The sequence below is a fragment of the Pavona decussata genome, unplaced genomic scaffold (genome assembly GCF_977016875.1).
Source record: "Pavona decussata unplaced genomic scaffold, jaPavDecu1.1 SCAFFOLD_94, whole genome shotgun sequence".
NCBI classification, from domain to species: domain Eukaryota; kingdom Metazoa; phylum Cnidaria; class Anthozoa; order Scleractinia; family Agariciidae; genus Pavona; species Pavona decussata.
Window position 1 is genome coordinate 660,631 of NW_028145511.1, and position 22,492 is coordinate 683,122.

At 38.4% G+C, this 22,492-nt stretch overlaps 1 protein-coding gene and 2 long non-coding RNA genes across 3 annotated transcripts; all 3 read right to left on the minus strand.

Moving 5' to 3' along the window:
* Positions 1-5,022: 5,022 nt before the first annotated feature.
* LOC146473242 (uncharacterized) lies at positions 5,023-7,040 on the minus strand. Its single transcript, XR_014866409.1, has 2 exons — positions 5,596-7,040; positions 5,023-5,269 (listed from the first exon to the last, which is right to left on the minus strand). It is a non-coding gene; the product is annotated as an uncharacterized LOC146473242 (long non-coding RNA).
* Positions 7,041-7,066: 26 nt separating this feature from the next.
* On the minus strand, positions 7,067-17,835 carry LOC146473243 (calmodulin-alpha-like). Its single transcript, XM_085118465.1, has 5 exons — positions 17,690-17,835; positions 17,469-17,505; positions 10,247-10,390; positions 8,819-9,061; positions 7,067-8,084 (listed from the first exon to the last, which is right to left on the minus strand). The coding sequence occupies exons 1-5, from the start codon at positions 17,717-17,719 to the stop codon at positions 8,059-8,061; spliced, it is 480 nt and encodes a 159-aa protein (XP_084974591.1). The 5' UTR covers positions 17,720-17,835; the 3' UTR covers positions 7,067-8,058.
* A 1,741-nt stretch (positions 17,836-19,576) lies between these two features.
* LOC146473244 (uncharacterized) lies at positions 19,577-22,133 on the minus strand. The gene is made up of 3 exons (XR_014866436.1): positions 22,000-22,133; positions 20,068-20,189; positions 19,577-19,725 (listed from the first exon to the last, which is right to left on the minus strand). It is a non-coding gene; the product is annotated as an uncharacterized LOC146473244 (long non-coding RNA).
* Between the last annotated feature and the right edge of the window lie 359 nt (positions 22,134-22,492).

A 22,492-nucleotide genomic window follows, 5' to 3' on the forward strand; every position in this document is an offset into this window, starting at 1 on the left:
TCTGAATAGTAACATTATGGTCAGCTATGGTGGCTTTGATCATGTAAATTACAAGGTTGAGCAGTGTGTATTTGTTCAAAAATATTCCTTTCTCAAGCTTTTTTGTCGACATCTTCCAGACAGCAAAAATAACCACAACCTTGAGCCAGGTTTTTTTTTGTTTTTTGTTAATATGGGGATTGAAAAGGACAACCAGTTCGAAATAAAAGAATTTTTAAGAATAAGTTTACGTAACGATAGCTTGTACATAACGACTGCGCACAGAAAAATGTGTTAGAATTTTGGCGAAGATAGCCACTTACAGTCTAGTCTAATGTGTGGAACGCCCGACTTCATAGCATTCAAAATCTATTTCCTCTCCCACTACAATGGCTACAAGTACTTTACAGCGGTTATCAATAACACGCGACCTGTCGCCTTCAAAAGACTCCAATAAAGTTGCTTTTTGGTGGACGCCAATCATAAAAAAGCCGTTGAAATTATTTTGAATTCTAAGATCATTCCAAGGCAACAGAGTAAGAAATTGGTAGTTTTATCCGCTGACAGAGGGTAAACTTTATGAAAATTGAATTCCAAGCCAGTTTATATAAAAGAGCGGGCATTGTTTAGATGAAGCCGTATTTTTTTTAATAATTTTGCAAAATCAGCGACGCGTGCAGGTGAGCAAAATATGACTTGCAGTGAAAATTTAAATTTTAAATTCAAAAGTGCCTTTTTTTTTCCCTTGATCTGGCTCGGAAATCAATTTAAATAAAGTTTACCTGCTCTTAGCGAGGTAAACTTCTTAGTTTCTTACGGGTTACCTTGGAATCTTGTCAGAATTAAAAATAATTTCAACGGCTTTTCTTTGATTGACGTCCACCAAAACGAAACTCTATCCAACTCTTTTGAAGACGGTAGGTCTCGTGTTATTGGTAACCGCTGTAAGAAGGAAACGTTGACACTTTTCTTGGATTAACTTATCTTTGTCCTTACATTATCCTCTATTCTTTCAAATCGATCTTTTAATCTACTTTTTGAATAATTTACATGCAAATGTGATAGCCGGTAAAATTTTCTCGACTGAAATAATGTGTATATGTATGTTTATCGCGCACGTTCGGCGAAACCGTAATGGTTGAAAGCAAAACTTTGAGACTTTTGGCTTCTTTGCAGACGTTCACATATTTTTTCTCGATATTTCCTCGATATTTCGTCACAATTTCTTGTTGCGTGTCCATACGCTTCTCTCCTTCAGGCAAAATCTCAATGAGGACCACGGTACTTGGGTGCTCGGCAAGGATTTACTTTAATCTGTCAAAATATTTGCATTGCCTATGTCCACAGTTATCATACACTACCTTGGAACGATGTATTCGCTTTCGTGTTCGTTTATCGTTGTTGTATAAAACTAGGCGCTACAAATCTCGCAAAAACAAGGCATTAAAACTCACGATGAATGATTCAGTAATTAGCAGGTTAGGTTAACGCAGTCTGTGGCGTTTCACCGACATGTTTATGGCAGTGAAAACTCTTTTCGTGTGATAAATTCGAAAATAGCTTCAATTATTGATTATATTGGTGTTTAAAGGTGGACTCAGCCACTGAACATGGTTTTACAAGCCCTGAAATTTCTCCGTTAGTGCTAAAAAAAACTTTCAACCTAACTGACATCAAAGGGACATTGTCACTGCCGAAAACTTTTTTTTCGCTCAAAATTTGCTAAATGTATATATTTATGAATTGATCCAAATCACTGGTGAAATCAAGTGAATTTGCAAAGAAGAAGCCGCTAAAAATAAGTTATTACCCGATTTTAAGCTCTGACATTACCGAGAAAGTGTCCATTTCCATCCGTTTCAACCAAGCAAAACCGAAACCATTTATGACTAGTTTGCGAGCACAAAAACAACCATTTTAAAGAAAATTATTTTTCGGCTGGGCTGCCGGCATTCAGTGATCAAAAACGGGTTTTATGAGTTATTGTGCCTCTAAATATAGATGACACAGTTCTTTTAACAGCCTGCAAGTTTGTTTTGTCTATTGCGTACCTGTCAATGCAATAAGCCCCAGGGCAGGGATTCTCGATCGAGCAGGTATGGAGTACTGCGTGGATCAATTTTTCTACGCCCCGCACACAACACTCTAAGGTCCTTGAGGTAAAAATAGGGAGCGCACAGCCTGTGGTTTGTTTAATTTCGATAATTATCTGTTCGGAAGGCCTAAATAATCTGTGTTTTTCGGGTTTAATAGCCTAAGAATGAAAAATTAGCGTTTACTCAGAATGAAATGTCACCTTAAAATTCTTAAAGGGGCAGTGTCGCCTATTTTTTAGTGTATCTTTGAATTGCGAAAAACATATCTGTATTGATGAAAACGTTAAAATAATGGTTCAATTTTGTTAAAAATAACCTTCATTAGGGCACAGAAACTAGCATCAATTATCTGTGGCAGCAGATGGTTTGGATAGAAATGATCGCCGCATTGCAGCTTGAAAACATTGGCCAAATTTTTTTCAAGTTCCTCCAGTGAGCTTTGGAGAAATTGATAAATGTGATTAGAGTTTGTTCCTTCACCGAGAAATAATTTCATATTTCCCTTCCCGCGGTGCTCTAACTGGGTGATTTCACGTTAAATAAGCGGTTCTTTGAGAATGGTGTATTATTCAGTAAGTGACACAGGCATATTCAGATAAAGATCCGAGTGTTCCTATCAGGAGTCGAACCTAAGACCTTCCGCCTTCCGATTACCTAAGACCTTCCGAGTAATCGAAAGGTCTTAGGTTCGACTCCTGATAGGAGCACTCGGAGTATGCCTGTGTCACTTACTGAATAATACATCATTCTCGTTTATTCACCAGGCTTAAAATTTCTCATTACATTTATTCCAATGGGTCCAAGCTTTGTCAAATATTTGAGCAGATTTCGCCAACATACAGCAAAATCTCCTTGACACTGTTGACAGTGCCCCTTTTAAAAAATGACTAGGAAATTAATTTCTTTTGTTTTTGAAGCGACAATGATGTCGCTTTCGAATGCAAAATAACGCAAGCTAGGATTTGACCGAACGCCAACATTCCGGTCAGAAAGATTCCGCGAAATAGCCGAGCGCGAAAAAACTGGAGCGAACGAGCGGAGGGGGGCTTGGGGAGAGGCCTCTCCCCCAGTCTCTTTTCGTTTATTTCTCCTCGCACAAGTCTCGCTGTGAGCGCACCCTTTCGACTGACCAGAAAGGGACTACTTGCAGTCTACCGTTCGCTAAACGTTTGTGCGACTGAATATTCAGCTAAAGATATCTGAACCGAGATAAGACTGTGTTGTAACAAATAGCCGTCATAGCACGTTTCAGTGGGGTTTGCCCTTTTTCGCTTTTTGACCGCGCGGAGACTGGACGACAGCGAAAACACGGAGGAGGGGGGAAGAGAAACAGTGAAAAACGCCCAGAACGCAACTGAAACACTTGCTTCGCAGGCTATGTAATAAAAACCTCTGGTAACAGGCCTTAAAGCGATCTGGAAAACCATCTCAGCAGTAGACGACATTTTTAGTATTTGCTTAAATTTTATTTGTTTGGGTGCACCTGCAAAATGTGGGTAAGTCGTGAAAGTGAAGCGCATGTTTTTAAACACCACGCGTCGAAATTGCACGTAGGAATTCTACGGCTTTTTGTTTTTGATAAGTGCGGGGCGGAGGGGTTGCTGTCCTTCCCTCCATTTGAAACATTTTTCTCGCTCTTTCTGTGTTCCCTATCCTCAATAAACCGCCTTTAGCCGAGTGACCAGGAAAAGCGCACAAGAAAATCCCTCGGAACGCAGAGAATGAGTGCAGAAAACCTCCCACTTAAGCTGTTTTATGCAACCCGGCCCAGGACTCTGCGCTGAAAAATGCAGGGCCTCAGGGCTTCATACTTTACTCCATCCCCCCACGAGACCCTAAGAAGTACTATGGCTTCCAGGTGTGGGAAAAGCATGCTTTTTGTTCTCGCGGGGAAATCACAATTCTTTAGTTCGTTACTCGTGTCAACTTGCAAGTGAATACACAGCTAGTGACGATTTTTTTTAAATTCAGAATCAATCATGACGATCACAAGTTAAGTGACTGATGTATCAGCATGGTGTGATACATACATGGTTATTCAAGTGTATGCAAAATAAACTAAAGAAAACAAAAAGGGCCACGGCGGCCATGTTGGTGTCCCAAAACAAAGAAATGGCGGCCATGTTGGTGTCCCAAACTAAACCTCTGGGAATTGAACTCTATTTTTATGCAAATACTTTCTTTTGTTTCAGTAAACCAATATGGCCGGTAGTCACGTTAATGAAAACGCTCTATAGGCCATTTTACAGTTGTGTGGTTAGTGACTTGGCCTTGGATTGGAAGCGAGGCTGGGAGTGACCTTGTTAATAATTACCAAATGTCACACTTGTTTTGTGGGATCACAGGTCATGTTTCGTTTCATGCAGATGTCAATGTCATGTCTAATTCCAAAGAAAAGCCCCTCTTTTCTCTTCTTGTGTGACCTCACTTTCTTGTAATGAACCGTAACTGAAGTTTGTTAAAGAGTAACATATTCCTTCAGTCTAGAAAGTCTTAAAATGTGCTTAATTTCTGAAAAGCTTGTCAATATGTAACAATCCTTTAATTTCTATCAGCTAGCGAATCCTTTTTGCGTCACTTGTTTGTTTACTACTTATTTAACTTTTATTTAAGTCAATTCAGTTGTAAACACCAAATTTATTTGTATTTAGTTTAACATAGACATACCTACCCGCCTCGACTAGCTTCAGCTATTTGCAGGTAGGTATATAACCAGCTTGTAACTGTCTGTTTTTTAATGAAGTGTTGTTGTTGTTGTCGTAGCCACCTTGAAAATCCAGTAAGATATACACTGAACTCAAATAAAAAATTCACTTTAAAGACTTTTAACACATTTCTTTACGCATTAAACACTTTTTTTTAATTTTCCTTAACACAAGGAAACGTAGCTGCGTTCAAATCTGGGCAAACTCTTTTGAAGGATAACAAAGAATTATAATTACCTCATTATAAAAAAAACACTTTTAATACAAATCGCATAAAGCCATGCAAAGACTATCCTTAGGATGAAAGAAATAAACTATAAAAACATTGTACGGACAAATCAAGGAGCAGCGATGAATTGTTAATGTATTAATCTTGCAGACAGAGATCACTAAGTAAAGAAGCAAATGAGTGGTTTTTAAGGGTGCACAGATTCTGATACTTAGTTTATTGAAGGCTGTTTTAGTACAGAAAACGAATACTTTTCCGTTCTCATAACTGCTGTTGCAGTGTGCTCGAAGAGAAGTATCACAGCCCTGTACCTTACGTAGTCTCGGTGGCTCGTTTGTAGCCAGGGCACTACCTTGGCTGTGACGTAGGATTTGGAGAATCCGCCCACCCTTAAAAATCAAAACTACTGGACCTATGTTATCTGTTGTTGTTGTTGTTGTTGTTGTTGTTGTTGTTGTTATTGTTTTGCTTGTCTGGTTATTTTCCGATTTATGAACTTCGTTTGGCTCTTGTAGCTATGTCAGCGCAATAATATTATTCGTATCAATAAGCCAAATGCGCAAGATAATTTTACTAGCTTTTAGACAACGTTTTGACTTACTTTTGACGGGTTCTCTGATAGCTTCTCTTCCACGTAGTCAATCAAGATAAAAAACTACTGGAGTCAGAGTTGTCAACTGTTGCAGCAAACGTTGGACAGTTTTGCCTTTCACAGTTTAGATACAGACAATTCCTTAGTTAAAAACCAAGTTAACCAGATCATTTGAGCGGGGGAATTCGTGGGATTTTTTGGAGGGAATGTGGAACCTGCTTTTCCAAATCCTGACTGTAATTCAGATTAAAAGATGTCATTTTCCAATTCCTGTTTTTGCTTTGAGACCTGGCAGTGTACAAGCGGGAGCAATGAGCTCCTGGTACCAGTGAATAAAGTTTTATTATGTCAAATCAATCTTTCGATTTCCCTCCCACTTTCTAGATCTCTTCTGCTTCGTTTGAATACAAAAAGCGATAAATATGTTTATATCTTTTGCAATTATTTATCAGAGCAAATTGATACAAGTTGTCAGACCAAACACCACACCTTGGTGGAGGTACATACCTACATGCTATCTGGAAGTACCTCCCGCGGCCAAGATTGGCCAGTTAGATTAGAGAGCGTCAGAAAGTTGTCAAAACGATGTCAAAAAGTTATCACAAATCAGTCAAGCAGGACAAAAGTCAGCTTATATTTGCTAGTTGGATTGAATGCCATCAAAACGTTGTCAACAAGATGTACAAAATAATTCAAAAAATTTGTCCAGAGGTAACGACAAGGCGCACAGCTCTCGATCTGTATTCCCCGTTTGGGGATTATTTAGTAAAAAACCGCAATACATCAACCTGTATCTTTCCAGTCAGCCTAAAGTAGTTCTTATCTTACTCAAGATAAGATTGTTTAACCTTTTAATGTTATTTGTAAGCCATGTATATGTATATGTGTATAGGTTGATTCCACGTTACGTAATAGCGGCCATGTTTGTTGTTAGGGACAATAAGATTTTTCTCTTTTGGGAGATTGGAATTTTGGAATTTTCTTTTGTTTTGGCACCAACATGACGGCAACGAAATCAACTTATAGTGGTCATCTCCCGCATTGTCTTGCACGGTGTTTTGAATTTTTGTACAAACAGAATATTTTCAGTCAAAGCTTGGTTGATTTTATCCCTTAAGTTTCTGACATTTTTCCCAAGGAGTATTCTTTTCGGACAATTCTGGCTATTCTAGATCTTATCCCGGTTCAGAAATCACAGAATAGACAGTCAGAATATCAATTTCCAAAAGAAACGCAATTCTTTTTATTCTGAGTAAACTATATTGCGTTCACTCTGCTCTCAGCGGCAAAGAGTTCTTAGTGTACATTCTTTAAACAGAATAGGTCTCAAAAGAACATAAATACCATCTGTTCTGTGTGTTCCTATCCGGGAATAGTCCTAAAAGAACGCGCCCTTTATTACCAAAGTGTATTTCACTACACCGTATAAAAGCGTATTAGAGCGGGTTTCAAGTGAGTGTTGCTTTCGTTTTGCTTTATTGCGCTCTGTTATTGGTTAGCAAAGTTCGCACCATTTACTCAACCAATGGGAAGCCAAACCCAAACTAATCGTGCCTTGCTCGCACGCGTTTTCCCGCGCTTGGCACCGGTTACATGTCTTTGTTTTGAATTATGATTAGTTCATTGTGTTGTTTATGTTTGTTGTGATTGGTCATAGAGATAACATTGGTTTTGGTTTTTACGACACTCAGTTTAAAGCCGCTCGAACCTTGATAACAAAAGCCAAAATTCAGAGTACCAAAAAATGCCGGTACATATCCATATACGCGTAAGAAACTAAAATATAATATAAATTGGATGTTTTAATGAAATAACATAAAATATTTCATTAGATGATGGTATATTTTTGAAATATGGGTATTGTTCCCCTACCCTAAAGAAAATTTTAAATACTTCACTAGAATATATCACTGATAAGATTAAACAAATAAAAGCTAAACTAAAATACCAAAATTTAAATTTCATTGTCTTTCTCTACTATAAGTTAAGCGCAGAATGATACTCTGGCATAAAAAATAATTTCTCTACTGAAGATAACATAACACGATAAAGGCGGGCATAAAGACGAGTCTTAAGAGTATCATGATAGCTGCTGACTCTATAACTTTCACCTTGTAAAAAAGCAATGCTATGCAAAATACTCCATTCTGAAGTTAAAAGCAGAACATATCTCAATAATATCTCAAGCTACCTAAGAATGCACTGCCACACTTTAATTCATGCAGATAAATGAGAACTCTCTGTACAAAATTCTGGTTGGAAATCTCGCTGAATATCGATCTTGTCTTTTATTACAACGGGTTGTTAAGCTTGCTGTGCCTTTAAAACTTGCCAGCATTTTTTTACCTCCAAGTTGCTGTCGGCTTCAGCTGATCCGTGGGATTTGCACAAGTGCAGTGATTGCCAAAATGTTTGGCTTGTCAAAATAAGTAGCTCCTCCGTTTTTCATCGAAAGCTTTATTTCGTCATGAGAAAACGGAATTCTGTGTGGCAAAAATACAAAGGGAAAAGATTAGCATAAGCTTTCATACTGCCGTGCCCATCTTAAATAAGAGATCCTTCAATAAACGCCTTCTAAGGGTGTCATGAAAAGTGAAAATGCTACAAAAAAAATGAAAAGGGGCTTACCAATATCGCGTGCGGAAAGAGAAGACTGAATTTACTACACGTTTGCTGCAAAGGACAATAAATTGTCCATAATTCAAGGCACTTTATCACACCGAGTTTGGTTCGCTTTTTTATTTACTATGCTCTGTGGGTTGTCAGCAAAACTTGCACCACTTTGTCAACCAATGAGAAACTTGACCTGCGCGCAATCGTTTTCCCGCGCTTGGCACTAGTCACATGTTTTTGCTTCGAATTGTGATTGGTTCGCTGCGCGGTTGGCGTCCGCTAGTGATTGGTTACTCAATGCTTTACATGGGTCTCTGACTTCACTTATTGAAAATCACTCTAACGTTGAAAAGCCAATAATACAAAATTTTCAACACCGTTTGACGAATATAACTCTGCTTCACTTACAATCTTTCGCGGAAAATATCACCACCCAAGGCACGTACAACTGGCACTTTTAATGCTCTCATCTTGCGTAACGTAAAGTCAGTTTTAAGTAATGTTTAAAACACGAACAGCAGTGATGTTTTAGCGACCATTTGATAGGTCAATTGGCTTATGAATTATTAATGAGTTTTTGAAATTGTTTTCAAATCATTATTACCTTCGAAGTCGATATGTCCATCCCCATTAAGGTCGGCTTCCCTCATCATTTCATCCAGTTCTTCGTCTGTGAGTTTTTCGCCAAGGTTCGCCATAATCTGTTTCAGTTCATGTGCACTTATCAAACCATTTCCATCTTTATCAAAAATTTTGAACGCGTCCCTTATTTCCTCTTCAGTATCAGTATCCTTAATTTTCTTGGACATCATCTGAAGGAATTCTTCAAAGTCTATTTCACCATTTCCTGTCAAAGACAGACAGTTAACAATCACCACAACGGCTACGGAAAGAAGCCCGCAAACAGAGATTTCTAGGTCGCCGGCCGATAAATAAACTAGCCTGCAAGCAAGCTCTCCAAGCTGGGGTCTCAGGCGAGGGCGCAATCGGCAAACGAAACGCTCTTACTGCACGGTTGGCCTCGCTCGCCACTCGCGCCCCAAATATATGTCTCACATGAGACCCAGAGCTTGCTTGCAGGCTATCAGGGTACAAACACAAGAGCGTTCTATTAAAAATGTTTATAGTGGTTTTCAAATGAGTGTCGAAATAGTTTCTCATTTACAATACCATGTCCTGAAAATATTTGAGATAGTCAAAGATCGCGCCATCTTCTAAACCAGTTCAAGTAGCCGAGACCAATAGTGACTTGCTCACACGGGTTTTTCCGCGCAAGCTTGACGTCGTTTACTGGTATTTGCCTCGAGTCTCGATTGGTTCATTTTAAGCGGCAACGACGGTGACGGTAACATCAGGGCCGCAAAACAATAGGTTTAATGAGCTGAAACAATTGCTCTGTAAGTGCGTTTTTAAAAATATGGTACATTTCTTTACCGTCCTCTGCAAAGCAACAACATTAAATGACCAAATTTAAGGTTTTGTGGAGAACTTGAACACACGACAGTGAATTTTACGTTATCTTTCTTAACTTGAACGCCACGCCTACCAATTTGGTTCTTGGGTAGCTCGCTATTTCTGTAGAAGTTGAACGAGTTGAAATAATCGTGAAGTAGCAGAAATGAAATAAAGCTATATTTTCAAGTGACGTTTTCATTGGGGTTGCCGTAGATGCTCCTCGCACCTCAAATGAAAACCACTCTAAAGCCGCCGTTACACGTTGAAACTTTTAGCTGAAACTTGTGTGCAACGGCAAACGAGACCAGTTTCACGAAGTGGTGTTACACGGTGAAACTCTTGTTTTTTCACCAATGCGACCGTTGCGAGCCGTTGCAGAAGTAGAAAGCGGTTCTACTTTTCGTGAAACTTGTCTGGCAACAGAAGTTCGAAAAAGTTTCACGAAACCGACCATGTTACACGGCGCAACGCCTGCTGAAACTTGTTTCGCAGCGCCGTTGCACACAAGTTTCAGCTAAAAGTTTCAACGTGTAACGGCGGCTTAAGATAGGAAACAAATAAAAGAATTATCTCCCACCATCTTCATCCACCTCAGCGATCATCTCTTTGAGTTCATCTTCTGTTGGATTCTGGCCCAGTGATCTGATCACCGCGCCCAGCTCAGAGGACGAAATGGATCCACCGCCATCTTTATCAAACAATGTAAATGCCTCTCGGAGTTCTAGAGAGAGAAGGAAAAAATAAAATTCAACAATACACAACTTAAGGACGGTGCCTACGTTTGCAACTGAGCATACGTTCTGCACATCTCGGGATGGTTTGAGCTCTGGATGCTTCAGTACCATTTACATGGAAAACCCGGAAATTCCGGTTGGAAAATCAAATGGTACGCATCATTCCGCTTGGAGTACTTCTAAAATTATGGGCTTCTGGTCAAAGTGACGCATTTTTATTACTCCTTTTGGGACTTACAGCTGATGTTCATACATTTTGCATGTTATCCATCTTCTGTTAAGACAAGCTAAACCATTTCGTATTTATGCCAAAAATTTCCATCCGGGTGGTTTGCATAAATGGTAAGCACCCCCAAATGTCTTAAGGACGGTGCCTACTAAGGTATTTTGCGCGGTTTTTTAATATGTGGAAAAAGAAGATCTTAGCAAGTGTTATTGAAATACTAAAAGAAAAATAGGGGTAACCACGCATTTTTCAGATATAACTAAGTTTTAAGTTGGAAAAAAAAATTCCATACACTGTTATGTATTTTAAAGCTTTTTTATAATTATTGTTGATTAATTGTCTCTGTAAAATAAAAATGCGAGGTTACCCCCAATTTTCTCTTTGGATTTCAAAAACACTAGCTAAGATCTTCTTTTCCTGCATAATCATAAACCGCGCACAAACACCTTTGAATTAGTAGGCACCGTCCTAAGGCTAAGCTGGACATCATTGGAAGTTTCCAACCAGCGAATCTTCTTAAAACGTATTGTCGAGAATTTGCAGGCATCCAATAGCGGATTAGCCAATTTCAGCGTAGGTATCTAACAATTGTGCTACACCGTCAAATCTAGCTACTTTTTGATCTTTTTTTTAAACAGCTACTCAATATGGAACAGATCATCTATTTAACTATTAGATTACGAGCTCGAGATTTCTATCGCGCGATAGCTGATGAGGGCGAAGCCCGAATCAACTATCACGCATAGAAATCGAGAGCGAATAATCTAATTGTTTTAGTATAAATCTACTAGTAGCTCTCAACTGCCTGTCTCTAGAATCAAAAATCGTAACTAAATTAATTAAATATTAAACATGTTGACCGAGTGCTTTAATGCTGATTGAAGATAATCAAACAAAAAAAAATTTGAATTATTTTTTATGTTCTTTAAAACTGTGAGGAGAAAAGGAGGGAGAGAAAGTTTAAGAGGTATAAAATTTACCGATACGATAAAAGAGTGAAAACAAAAACCGGGAACAAATTCGGTTAAACGGTGTAAAAAGGGCCAGAATCTCAGTGAGGACAAAGCCTAAATTTATCAGAATTAATTCAATTAATAAGCTTTGTTTTACAGTCTCATTTCAAGTTAGAACTTTCAAATTTTACCGATTTGATGAAAGAGAAATTGAAGACTAATAGAAAGAAATAAATCAATTTATTTATGGCTTTTTTCAAACATTGGAAAAGGTGATAAACTGAACGAAACATTTAATTCTGCTACCACGCAAGACCATATCCGAATCATCAATTTAATCTGAATTTGAATATCAATCTCTCAGATAGTCAGTGTACAAACCCTTACCAGCAATTTGGCCCGAACTTTGTTCTTCATACCACTTTTTCCCAGACGTTTTGCTCATCTTTGCCATCGATGGTCTCGTGTTAACAGGCGAACGATTAAACTTAAAAGAAACGTGGACTTCTGGACGCGTGCCGTAAATTAGAGTTCTGATTCGAAATGTCTGCATACTTTTAGTTTCAAAAACGCCGTTAAAAATTTAATGGGTGCTATGGTGAGAAGCACAAATATTTTCAGTTAACAAAATAAAATAAAAGTGCATAATCGGTTTGTTACGTCCAGTTGAGAGTACTTGCTAACTGCAAGCCGTTGGAAAGGATTAAAAATTTACTGGTATCCAACAACACGTGTCTTTAGGATAAACAATAGTCCGTAATTCTTGCCTGTAGGATACAAAGAATAAACATTCAGACAACGCCATCTAGAAAATGTAGATCAAGAAAGTGATCCTATTTTCTAGTTCAACTCAGATCCAGCTGACAAACTGCAACATTGCATGAAACTAACATGCTGAACTCTCGATCTGAAGCCCACGTTAGAAAAGAGTGGCAGTTTGCAGCGAGGGTTTGCGTCCGTTTAACCATTGAATACGTGACCGATTTATCGGGCCCGATTAGTACAATCGCATGGGACAATTTACAGGTCACAATTTATAGTTTGTAGGACGATTTTTTCCCCTATGCTCCTGTGAAATATTGAGCCAATGCATCTTAACGCATCTTCTTATTTTATCACCAAGCTTAAACGTTTTCACCTTTCTTTCTTCGCCATTATTGCATTTTGAACTTTCTTTCAGAGGCACTCAGCGGGTTCATTTCCGCGTAGAATGTCTCTTTGCAAGGCGTAAATCACCTCAGAAATTTGGATTGAATTGTAAAAAAAAGCCAAAGGTGTTCTGCATCTAAAACTTTAGTGCATTGAAAAATTAATTCCTTTTGAGTCGGAGGAAAAATATGCCCTCAAGAGAGCAAAATAAGGCCAGTTTGGATTTTCGAGCACCCAACCGCGGCTCGTAAATTCGGAAAATGTGGTTCTGTTCCCAAACAATTTCGGCGACTAAAAACTTCAGCTAAAGAATCTGAATAGGTCAATTTTTATTAGAGTACACAAATCTACCTTAGTTACTGATCTTGGAAAAAGGAAAACTCCGCCATTTAAAGTACTTTCTTTATTTCCTTTTCCAATTTTCTTCCTTTTCCCTCGGGGGAGGAGGGGAGGTGCCGGAACGTTAGCCCCCTCCCTCTCCCCTTAGGAAGTCCTGATACTCAGGTAAGTATGTTGTCACCAAATAGACTACCGTTTGACCAAAACCATGAGTGCACTGAGCATGCGTACTGGCAAGGATTCTCTGTCGTACAATCAGCACAAAAACTGACGCACAGTGTTTCCACGATTTTAAAGCCCCCTCTCTCGAATAAAACGCCCCTTTGTGTTACGAAAATTACATAAAATAATCCCTAACTCCTCACTGATGAAAACAATGGCCTGTTTATATTGAGAGAAGTTGCCCCGCTTAGGTGAGTCACCCTCCTTCCCGCAATAGACCCGGCTGCACCTTTCAAAATCTCTATTTTGACTGGACTCTGATAACCTGCAGCTGCATTGTTTTGCTTTGCTTTTTTTTTAGGATTGGGATCATTGTTCTGTTGTTCGTTCTTTTGTTCTTTCGACCAGCCATGTAAGACGTTGCAAACGGAGCAGGTCGCCCCAATTCAGGAGTCAAGTTTTACCGAACATTTATCAAAGTTGTCCCCGTTGAACGCGGACTCAAAGTTAACCGCCCTACTAAGCTATTCGTTGGCCCTGCTTAATTGTTCATAACCACAGTAATCCTCCTTCGTTTGAATTTCTTTCTTTAATTCACTCGGTGTGGTCACTGTTAATTTGATCTTATCTTCTTTGACAGCAATTGTAGTTACAATATTCCTTTTGTAAGCTAAACAGGACAAAACTTCATACGAGGCGGGCAAGGAGTCAGGTCATGCATGCTAGCCGAGCCAAAGTGTCAAAGTTATCCCGGTAAGACACATTGCCGGAAAAAGGGTGACTTCCCCTGTAAGCACTTCGCAGCGTTTTGTGAGGAAATGTATGAAAATTTGGCTCGATCGCCAGGGTTGGCTCTACCCGGGTCAACTTTTCTCCATATAAAATGGCCCTAGTGTATGAGGTATTAAAATAAGAGAAAGTCTAATTTACTCCACATTTTCGGTCTTCCACAGATAAATTGTTTTTAAAATATCAAGCCAGTTTATTGATTTAATTAAAAAGTCAAAATACCAAGGATGCGTGTTCGAGGAAGTAAGGCTATCTTGTGACAAGCATTTTCGCACCTGTACGTATAATGTACGTGTTGATTTTGCGTCACGTGCTGCGGCAAAGGGCCATCTGTTTGCCAAACTAACGGAAGTTCTTCTCACGTTACAGTTGCAAACGACAGCCAGTCGGAAGATGGTAAATGGCAGCCAAATTATCTTCGTATGTTTATATTGCAGTATGGCGTTTGTCTTAATAGAAATGTCAAAGTCGAAGATAGTAAGAAAATATACATTGCCTAACTGGATGTCATGTCTAAATGCGATATGTTAATAAATGTCGTTTCGAACCCCGATCAAGCCTGATTTTTTTCTTTTCAGGCTTTCTTTACGCAACTGCTTAAGTTGCGTACTAAATGCGAGGATCTTTCTTCTATTTGATCTTTCATCCGCAGTTCAAAATATACGTTTCATATATTTACATTCAAATGTCGTTACGATTGGTAACACTCAACAGTTCGTCAGATCGTATAGGAAGTGTTATGTTGCCACATGTGCTAGCTTTTGCATAATTAAAAAAAAAATGGTTTGGCTACTCAGCGCGCGCTACAATGATCAATTGGAAGCAATCGATTTCTATCACTTGTCTGTTGAATCAGATATAGTGCATCAGTCCGTAAAGGAACGGAGCCGCCTTATTTCCTGCCTTTTTCTACGGAATTAATAGAAACGATCGGATAATTTTCAAAGAACTCGAAACAGCGAATATATTAAGGACTGCCTACGGCAGTTTGTCGGTCTTCCAGAATATTTCACACTCTGTTTTTATAACTCTATGGAGACAAAGAATCATGTTTACTATGTTTTTAAAAGTCTTACAGAATCAGCCAAACAAGCACCAAGTGAACTTCCTCGCTTATAAAAACGAAGTCCAAACTCAGCTGATTCGGTTCGAGACATAATGATCCGTGCTTCTGTTTCTCTTTTCGAATATAAAATGCTATCAAGCTGTTTCTATTACCGGGTGTTTAAATTTATGTTACTGTTGTCCTGATAAAAATATGATAAAATTTAGAAAAATCAATCATGGCAAAAGCATTGCTTATTCGGGGTCGCAGAAGGAATTACGCCTCTTTCATAAGCAGGTAAAATTCAACTAGATCTGGCATGATTAATCGAACCTCGATATTTCCAATAAAGACACAAGACTTACCAGCCATTTTTTTAATCATTGCGTTCATACAGGTCAGCGAATTTATAGAAATGAGCCTTTTCATGGAAACTTCGCCATTTTAAGATCCCGAGGTGCTAATATGGAGACAAATAATTATTTGTTTCAACCGTACGGGAAAAAATAAAACCGAAATATATTCAGGCGATGTCGCATAAATTCTGTAGAATTTGACATCTGAAAAAAAACTGTAAAAGGCGCGTTTTTAGGGGACATATTCCGGATATCCGAAAATCAGAATACCTCGAAAAATTAAATATATCTTTCTTCTAAAATTTTAATAAGAATTCAGTTACTTTGGCCATTTGGATATTGTTTCGGCTACCGGGCAACAGATACAACATAGAATTGTCAGTGTATTCCTTTCTCAGCAGACAGAGAATGTGTTCCAGAAAAACGCGTCCTAAAAGTAAAAGATCTTTCTGCCCAAATTTAAATTTACACAGAAGTTATTTAACAACAGATTTCCGTTTTTTCTCATGCAAACACTGTATCTTGGACCATGTTTAATTTGCCCATGTCAAAAATGGCGGACTTTACCGCGAAATGATGTAAGGTATTTTGACAGAGGTGCTTGTATGTTAGATAAGCAGTAATGTTTCCTGTGTACCAGAAAATAATGCAAGGTTTTTCCCACAGCCCGAAGCTCAAAAAATATTTTTAAATTTACTGATCTGTACTGATGTTTTCACTGAGGAGCAAGAAACGCGCTAATCTTGATGAAATCGAAATTCAAAGTTTCTAAATTAATTAATTAATCTCAACGAGCTTTTTCTAGTGGAATATATCATACTGATGAACCGCAATGCAAAGACTAGTCAGCTTTGAACAGTGGACCATTCTATTTTATTGCCGGGGAGCGTTTATGCATGCAAGATCTTCAAAATCAGTGGATTCAGCAGTGTTTTGTGAATTCGAAGCCGAGACTTCGATCGAACAAAGAATTGCGTTGTCAAAGTGCAACAACAGTCACCTGCGTTTCTATGTTTTTAAGTATGTCTCGGGCTTATTAAGGAGTGACAAAAAAACTAAGGGAAAGTCTGGTCGAAAGCAAAGTTTATTTATAGAAACGAGCAATGTTTTAAAGGCTGTGTGTAGGAAACGAAATCAGCTAGAGAATTGTGTTACCGGACTCACGGTACTAAGCTGGAAAACGTCCAACATTTAATTTTCTTTTGCTCTAAAACTATCTAGTACGCGACGTTTATGTTAATGCTTTTGTTTATATTAAGCTACTAATTAGCAAGCTAGTTTAATTTATTCTCGATCTTCAGTAACATAGATATTGCAGTTCAAAGCCAAAGAACTACTTAAGATTTTTAACTCTGACTCAAAGAACTTCGTGGAAACTGGCGTTAATAGCTGGCCCGTGCAGCGAATGTTTTAACTCGTTTGCATAGCTGTCTAAACTGAATAATTCAATGCGCGCAAGCTTTCTATTCTTATACTTCAAATTGTTGAAGGCTGGTGGCAGGTGCAGATCGGGGCATTGTTTTAATAAACATCACTCCCGTTCGTAGATGTTTTGCATACAATTCAGTGGCCTTACTCGAAACAACTCGAGCGCTTGCCAGCTAAATTATAAATTTCTTCTTCCATATGCGCTCCCCCCGCAAACATTACGCCACGCGACCAAATTCCTCGTTAGATCAAACTTTTCTGCTTTGTGTATCGACAGGAAATTCGTGGTGAACGTATTACTTTATTGTTGGATATTTTGCTATGCCTTTCACGAAGACACAGCGAATAAAAAAGCTTGCTTCATAACCCCGTGTCCTCCCCTTAATAATAGACTTGTGCTTCATGAAAGCTCTTGGAAAACAATAGTTATAAATTCATTTTCCAAAAGATCACTTTCGTTTCGTTTTTATTCAGCAAACTGCTCGTTTCGCGGCCTCAAGGAAGTTTCGTTTTAATTTATATCGCGCGCCGGACAAGTCGTGATAAATATTATCGGTTTATATGCTAAGCGTACTCTGCGCAGTTTAAAAACCATTGCGCTTGTTGAGTAAAACTTACCAGCAACTTGTTCCTCAGACAACTTTTTTTCCGGTTTCTGTGGGCATAGAGTTGAACAAAAGGAAAACTTAAACACACTACCAGGAACTTAAAAAACACAGATAAATTATTATTGTCGTCCTATAAACTCATTCTGTGGCTTCTGCGCTTTACTAAACAAACGCTATAAATACTTGGCAAAATTCGGCGTACAACGGCGTAGGAAAAATCGCTGAAGGTACCTCGTTCTGTTTATTCGGCATTCCGTTCATCTGGAATAGCTGCAGTGGATTTGCGGCAATCTAAACCAAGAAACGTACCATTCTACCAGTATATTGTTTATCTTTTAGTGCTCGCCAGCTCGTGTTCTCGCTCAGTTTGCGGGGGTCTTGAACTGCGTGTTAGGAGATAAATTATTTATAACTTTCTATTTACGTGTATAACGTACGTAGCTCAATTGGCATCAAATGGATTGGCGCGTCATTATTTTGAAAGGTGCGCTCGGCGTAAGCCAGATGTAATACAAAATTTTAAAAAACGATACCTAATTTTATAAGAACCACAAAAACAGCGCGCAAAATTAAAATCTTTCGAAGTTTTCCGCGCACGTGTTTTTTTTTGTTGTTGTTGTTTTGGGTTTTTTTTAGCCGATATTGAGTTGTACGTGGAATTTTAAAAAAAGAGCCACGATGGGTATTGCGTTCGCCATTGCTTTGTCCAGTCAATAGGGAGATTAAGAATCGCGTTAACGGCAAACGTGAGATTCGCGTTTAAGTTTTTTGGAAATAAAAAGTACAAAGATGAGAATAGTGCAAACTAATTCTGGCCTGAAAACAGCAACTGAAGTTTTCAGAAACTGAAAACAGCACGCGGCAAATATAGGATAAACATGGTCACGTGGTCATATTTCACGTTTGCCGTAAACGTCATTATTTTTAAGTCCTCGCTAATATCAGTCATTTAAAAGAAGGATTTTGATATATTGCGCAACGAAAAAGTGATCACTATATCAAAGAATCGGCTCATTTCTAACAACGGTATATAAAAGAACACAATTGATAGAATGCTACGGCCTGATAATTTAAATGAAACGATATGTATTGCGTTTTTCAAACAGCACGTAGAGGAAATTGATCACCACCCCGTACTCTACCGGGATGCAACTTGAATAAGGACAGGCTGAAATTAAGTTTGTATTAGTTCTGGACTTAATAATCAATTTTCCGGAAAAGTACATATTACAGCGCTACATGAAAACGAAAACTACTGGACAAATGAATGGGGAAAAGGGTAACGTACTATAGATGTGCCTTTAACCCGAATTTACTAAAAGCTTAAGACGTTTCTAACAGATGATGTTTTAACGATGCTTTTGGCATTTAATTCTAAGTTTTAGTATGACATAGATTAAGTACATTTTAATTTTTTTAACTTGTTTATTGTTGTGTTTGTCATATTTCAAAGATGATTCATCTTGAAAAAAATTTGTGCAGAGGATTTTACCTTCAAAAAATTTCTTGTACAAGCTAAGAGCGAGAAAAAATCATGTAAGGTGAAAATCTGCCCTCCTTCCCCTAAACCCCCCCCCCCCCCAACATTACATCTTAAACTTTTTTCCACGATAGACCTGACATTTAAGTTCAAACTGAAGCAAACGAGAAAATTCGAAGGCTGTAATTGTTCTTGAAATTCATTGCCAATCTCGTGCACAAACATTACAGAAAAACTAATATTGTGTATGAAAAAAACCGATTGGTAACAAAATTTCACGAGTACTCGTGATCTCAAAATTTATTCTGTTTATCTTTAAGCTTACAAATTAGGTTTTTGATATTGATGTACAAAGTTTTCAAAATATACTTCGTTGTATTCCATTCATTGAACTCTTTGAACTTCTCAAAATGGTGCCCTGTTACCCGTGATGCACTCAAGAGCGTCAACTCATTTGTTGGAATCCATAACAGAAAACTACAACATGTTGTTACAAGTTGAAAAGGTTTCGTTTATTATAACCACAAAACGGCACAATTAATTAAGGTGCCCCTACACTGTCTAATATACAATATTAATAGGGCAATCGCTTTACTTTTATCCCATTAGTGTAGTAAAAGGTGGCTGTGCAATCATTCTCATTCCTCGTAGCAATTGCATTCACTGAGGCAGATCTTGATCTGAGGAACTTTGTCTCCTTCCTCATGACAACGATCGTAGCATCCTTGACAGCCATCGCTTGGATCGTTGAATTTGTCTCTTATATCATGACGCACATTCGCGAAGGCTATAATTGAAAACACAAAAGCTTTATTATTAAATGAAAAGGGACAACATTATTATTATATTGTCAATTCATCCCTGTAAGAGGTAAACAGCTTCTCAACATGTAGAATTACCATGTCTAAAAAGAGTTTTCCTATGGTATCGTATCGTATTGTATCCAGTGACGGCTAACTGCGGTCCCCCCCCCCCCCCCAACCCAATCCCCTGTCTTACACGGCCTCTTTTTGTATTTGATTAGAAGGAATGGTGCACTGACTATCGAAATTCGAAATATATTACTTTTAACTTTCTTTCTCTCTTTCTTTCTCTCTCTCTTTGTCTCTCTCGAATAAAAGCAATTTACCTTTCACACGACGATTGGACAGCGCGAAACGTCCTGACGTCACCGACATGATCATCACAGCCAACAGGATCACAACGACAGCAGTCTTCATGGTTTATAGCAACACTGGAACAATCTTTGACCTGCATCAAATCACACCATCATAAGCGTACGTCCTCTAGTCTGTACTAACACCATTTTTCATTACTGCCGCGCATATTTGCGCGTTCGCAAAAATAGAACATGCGAAATCCACAGAAAAGAATACGTATAACTTTTTTCCTTGACACAAATGCAGGATGAAAGTGGTTTTCGTTAGGACAGCAAAATAAGATTTGTTTTTGTTTTTGTTTACTCAGCCGTTGTCAGTTGACAGAACTCTAGTTTTTGATTGAAAATTCCCTACGCAGTTTTCTGAGTTCTTAGAAAGTCACTCATCAAAATATATTGAAATGTTTTCCACGAAAAATTTTACCTCTCCTTTTGCACGACTTCCGCCGGATTCATAATCTCGTGATTGTAAAAGACATTGACTTGACCTCACAAATGAACGGAAAATACGACAATTACTGTCATCGTTCCTTATTCGTTAAACTAGCAGCCCTTATAAAAACGACCCTTCTTCCACAGGTGAATTTTGATACAACTTTTGGTGCGACTTTATTGCGCGTATCAAGCCGCGCGTGTAGCGATTTCTGCCATAATTATTGCGATGAGAGCAAAGCGCGTGTGATGTCAGCTTAAAGGAGCCCTAAACGATCTCAGGGGAACTTTAACGTATTTTACTTAGAAAAAATTAGAACTTGTCATCTGAAGTTTGGCTCCTAAACAGTCTAGAGTACACGAGTTACCATCATTATTCCAAAACTTTCATCCAGTTAGCTCTGTACCAACTCAGTGGCGCCGAACAACTCTCTCTGTGAGCATCTCTTTGGCAGGAATTTTTCGCTTCAGGAAATGACAGGAATGTGGATTAAATTGTGCCGAAGAATAACAAGCACCTTGTTGAACAAAATTTTACCTTGAGCTTTCGTACACTGAAAATCTAAGACCTTTTTGCCTCTAAAAAAGCCATAGCCGAGCGACCTGGAAACACAGGAGACGTCAATTTAAGTGTTTTGCTTAAACGTATCCCGTTAGGTGTCCTTGCTACCTCAGCTTGCATTTCCCGCCAATTGCAGCTGCGATAATTAATATCACATTACAAAAGCAACCAAATGCAGAGAAGTGGCTGGTCATGTCTTTTGCTAACAAAGTATATCAAGTTCTTTTTTATCCGCAGAATCCGTCCAGCTAAAAGTTGTCTACAATACGCAGGCCAATTGTAAGCAAACTCAGTATGCTCTCTTTCGCGCGGTATTCGAGGCGCGACTGTTGCATAATTATGTTTATTTATTCCACAGAAACGTTTAAGTTTTGCGAGTCGGGATTTGTATTACAAACTTTACCTTAAAATACGAAAAAAAGTGCTTTAAGTAAAGCAAAATATATGTCAACTGTGGTGAAACTGCTTACTTTTACAAAGAGATTGTACGTGTACTATATGGATTGAATATAAAGTGGTACTATGTGAATAAAACGGTGGATTAACTAGCGTTAAAAGTGATTAACGGTCTAAAGCCTGTAAAGCCCATACTGGGTTATTCTAAACTAGTCAACTTGCACTTTTACTGAACAAAAACTCTCAATGTGTTGAATATTGTTGCCGAAACATAGAAATAGATTTTCTCTAAGATTGTGGCGCGCGCGCCCTTTTAGATTTATCGGCGGGCAAACGCATGTATACTTTGCATTGTCTCGCGTAAAAAAGGCCGCAGAAATACACAAAGCCGGAATATGTCATAAATTTTCAAATCAGGGCAAAAATATACACTAGTCATTCGTGCCATTTAGTAAGTTGTTGTAACTTGAATAAGGAAAGATAAACCGGTCCAATTGAAATACTTATCCTACCTTTCAGAAGATGTTGACTCTTCAAGTTCAAGCAAAGGAATGAATGTCTAACATCGACTCGCATGCTTAAGAAGGTAAAGAATTTTATTCGGCTGATTTTAATTTGTCTCATGATTTTGACAAGTTAACGCTCCGTTTCCCTTCGATAAAAAAATAATTAAAAGAAGAGCCACAGGTGTAAGTGCTTCCAGTCCAACGACCAATCATCTTTTGCTTGTGGTAAACACGGTTGAACGTTCAAAGTAAGTGACCTTTTAATTTGGGCTTCACTCGAGCGAAATTCTTTACGACAACCCCTCATTTCTTCCCGCTTATTATAATTATGATAATATTCTAATTCTACTTCGCGCCATCCACAACATGTCACAAGTTTTGTATTCAACTACTTTTCGTTCGATCTAAAGTAACTTAAGTTCGATTGTTGGGCCAAGCGTCAAACTTGGATTGATCAACCATTTGTACAGTCTCGCAAATTAAATCTGGTTTGGTTAAA

Coding starts and splice junctions, on each gene's coding strand:
- LOC146473243 (XM_085118465.1), bottom strand. CDS start 17,719: ATGAACGGAATGCCGAATAAACAGAACGAG. Junction 17,506..17,689: donor TGCCGAATAAACAGAACGAG/GTACCTTCAGCG, acceptor CTATGCCCACAG/AAACCGGAAAAAAAGTTGTC. Junction 10,391..17,468: donor GTCTGAGGAACAAGTTGCTG/GTAAGTTTTACT, acceptor TTCTCTCTCTAG/AACTCCGAGAGGCATTTACA.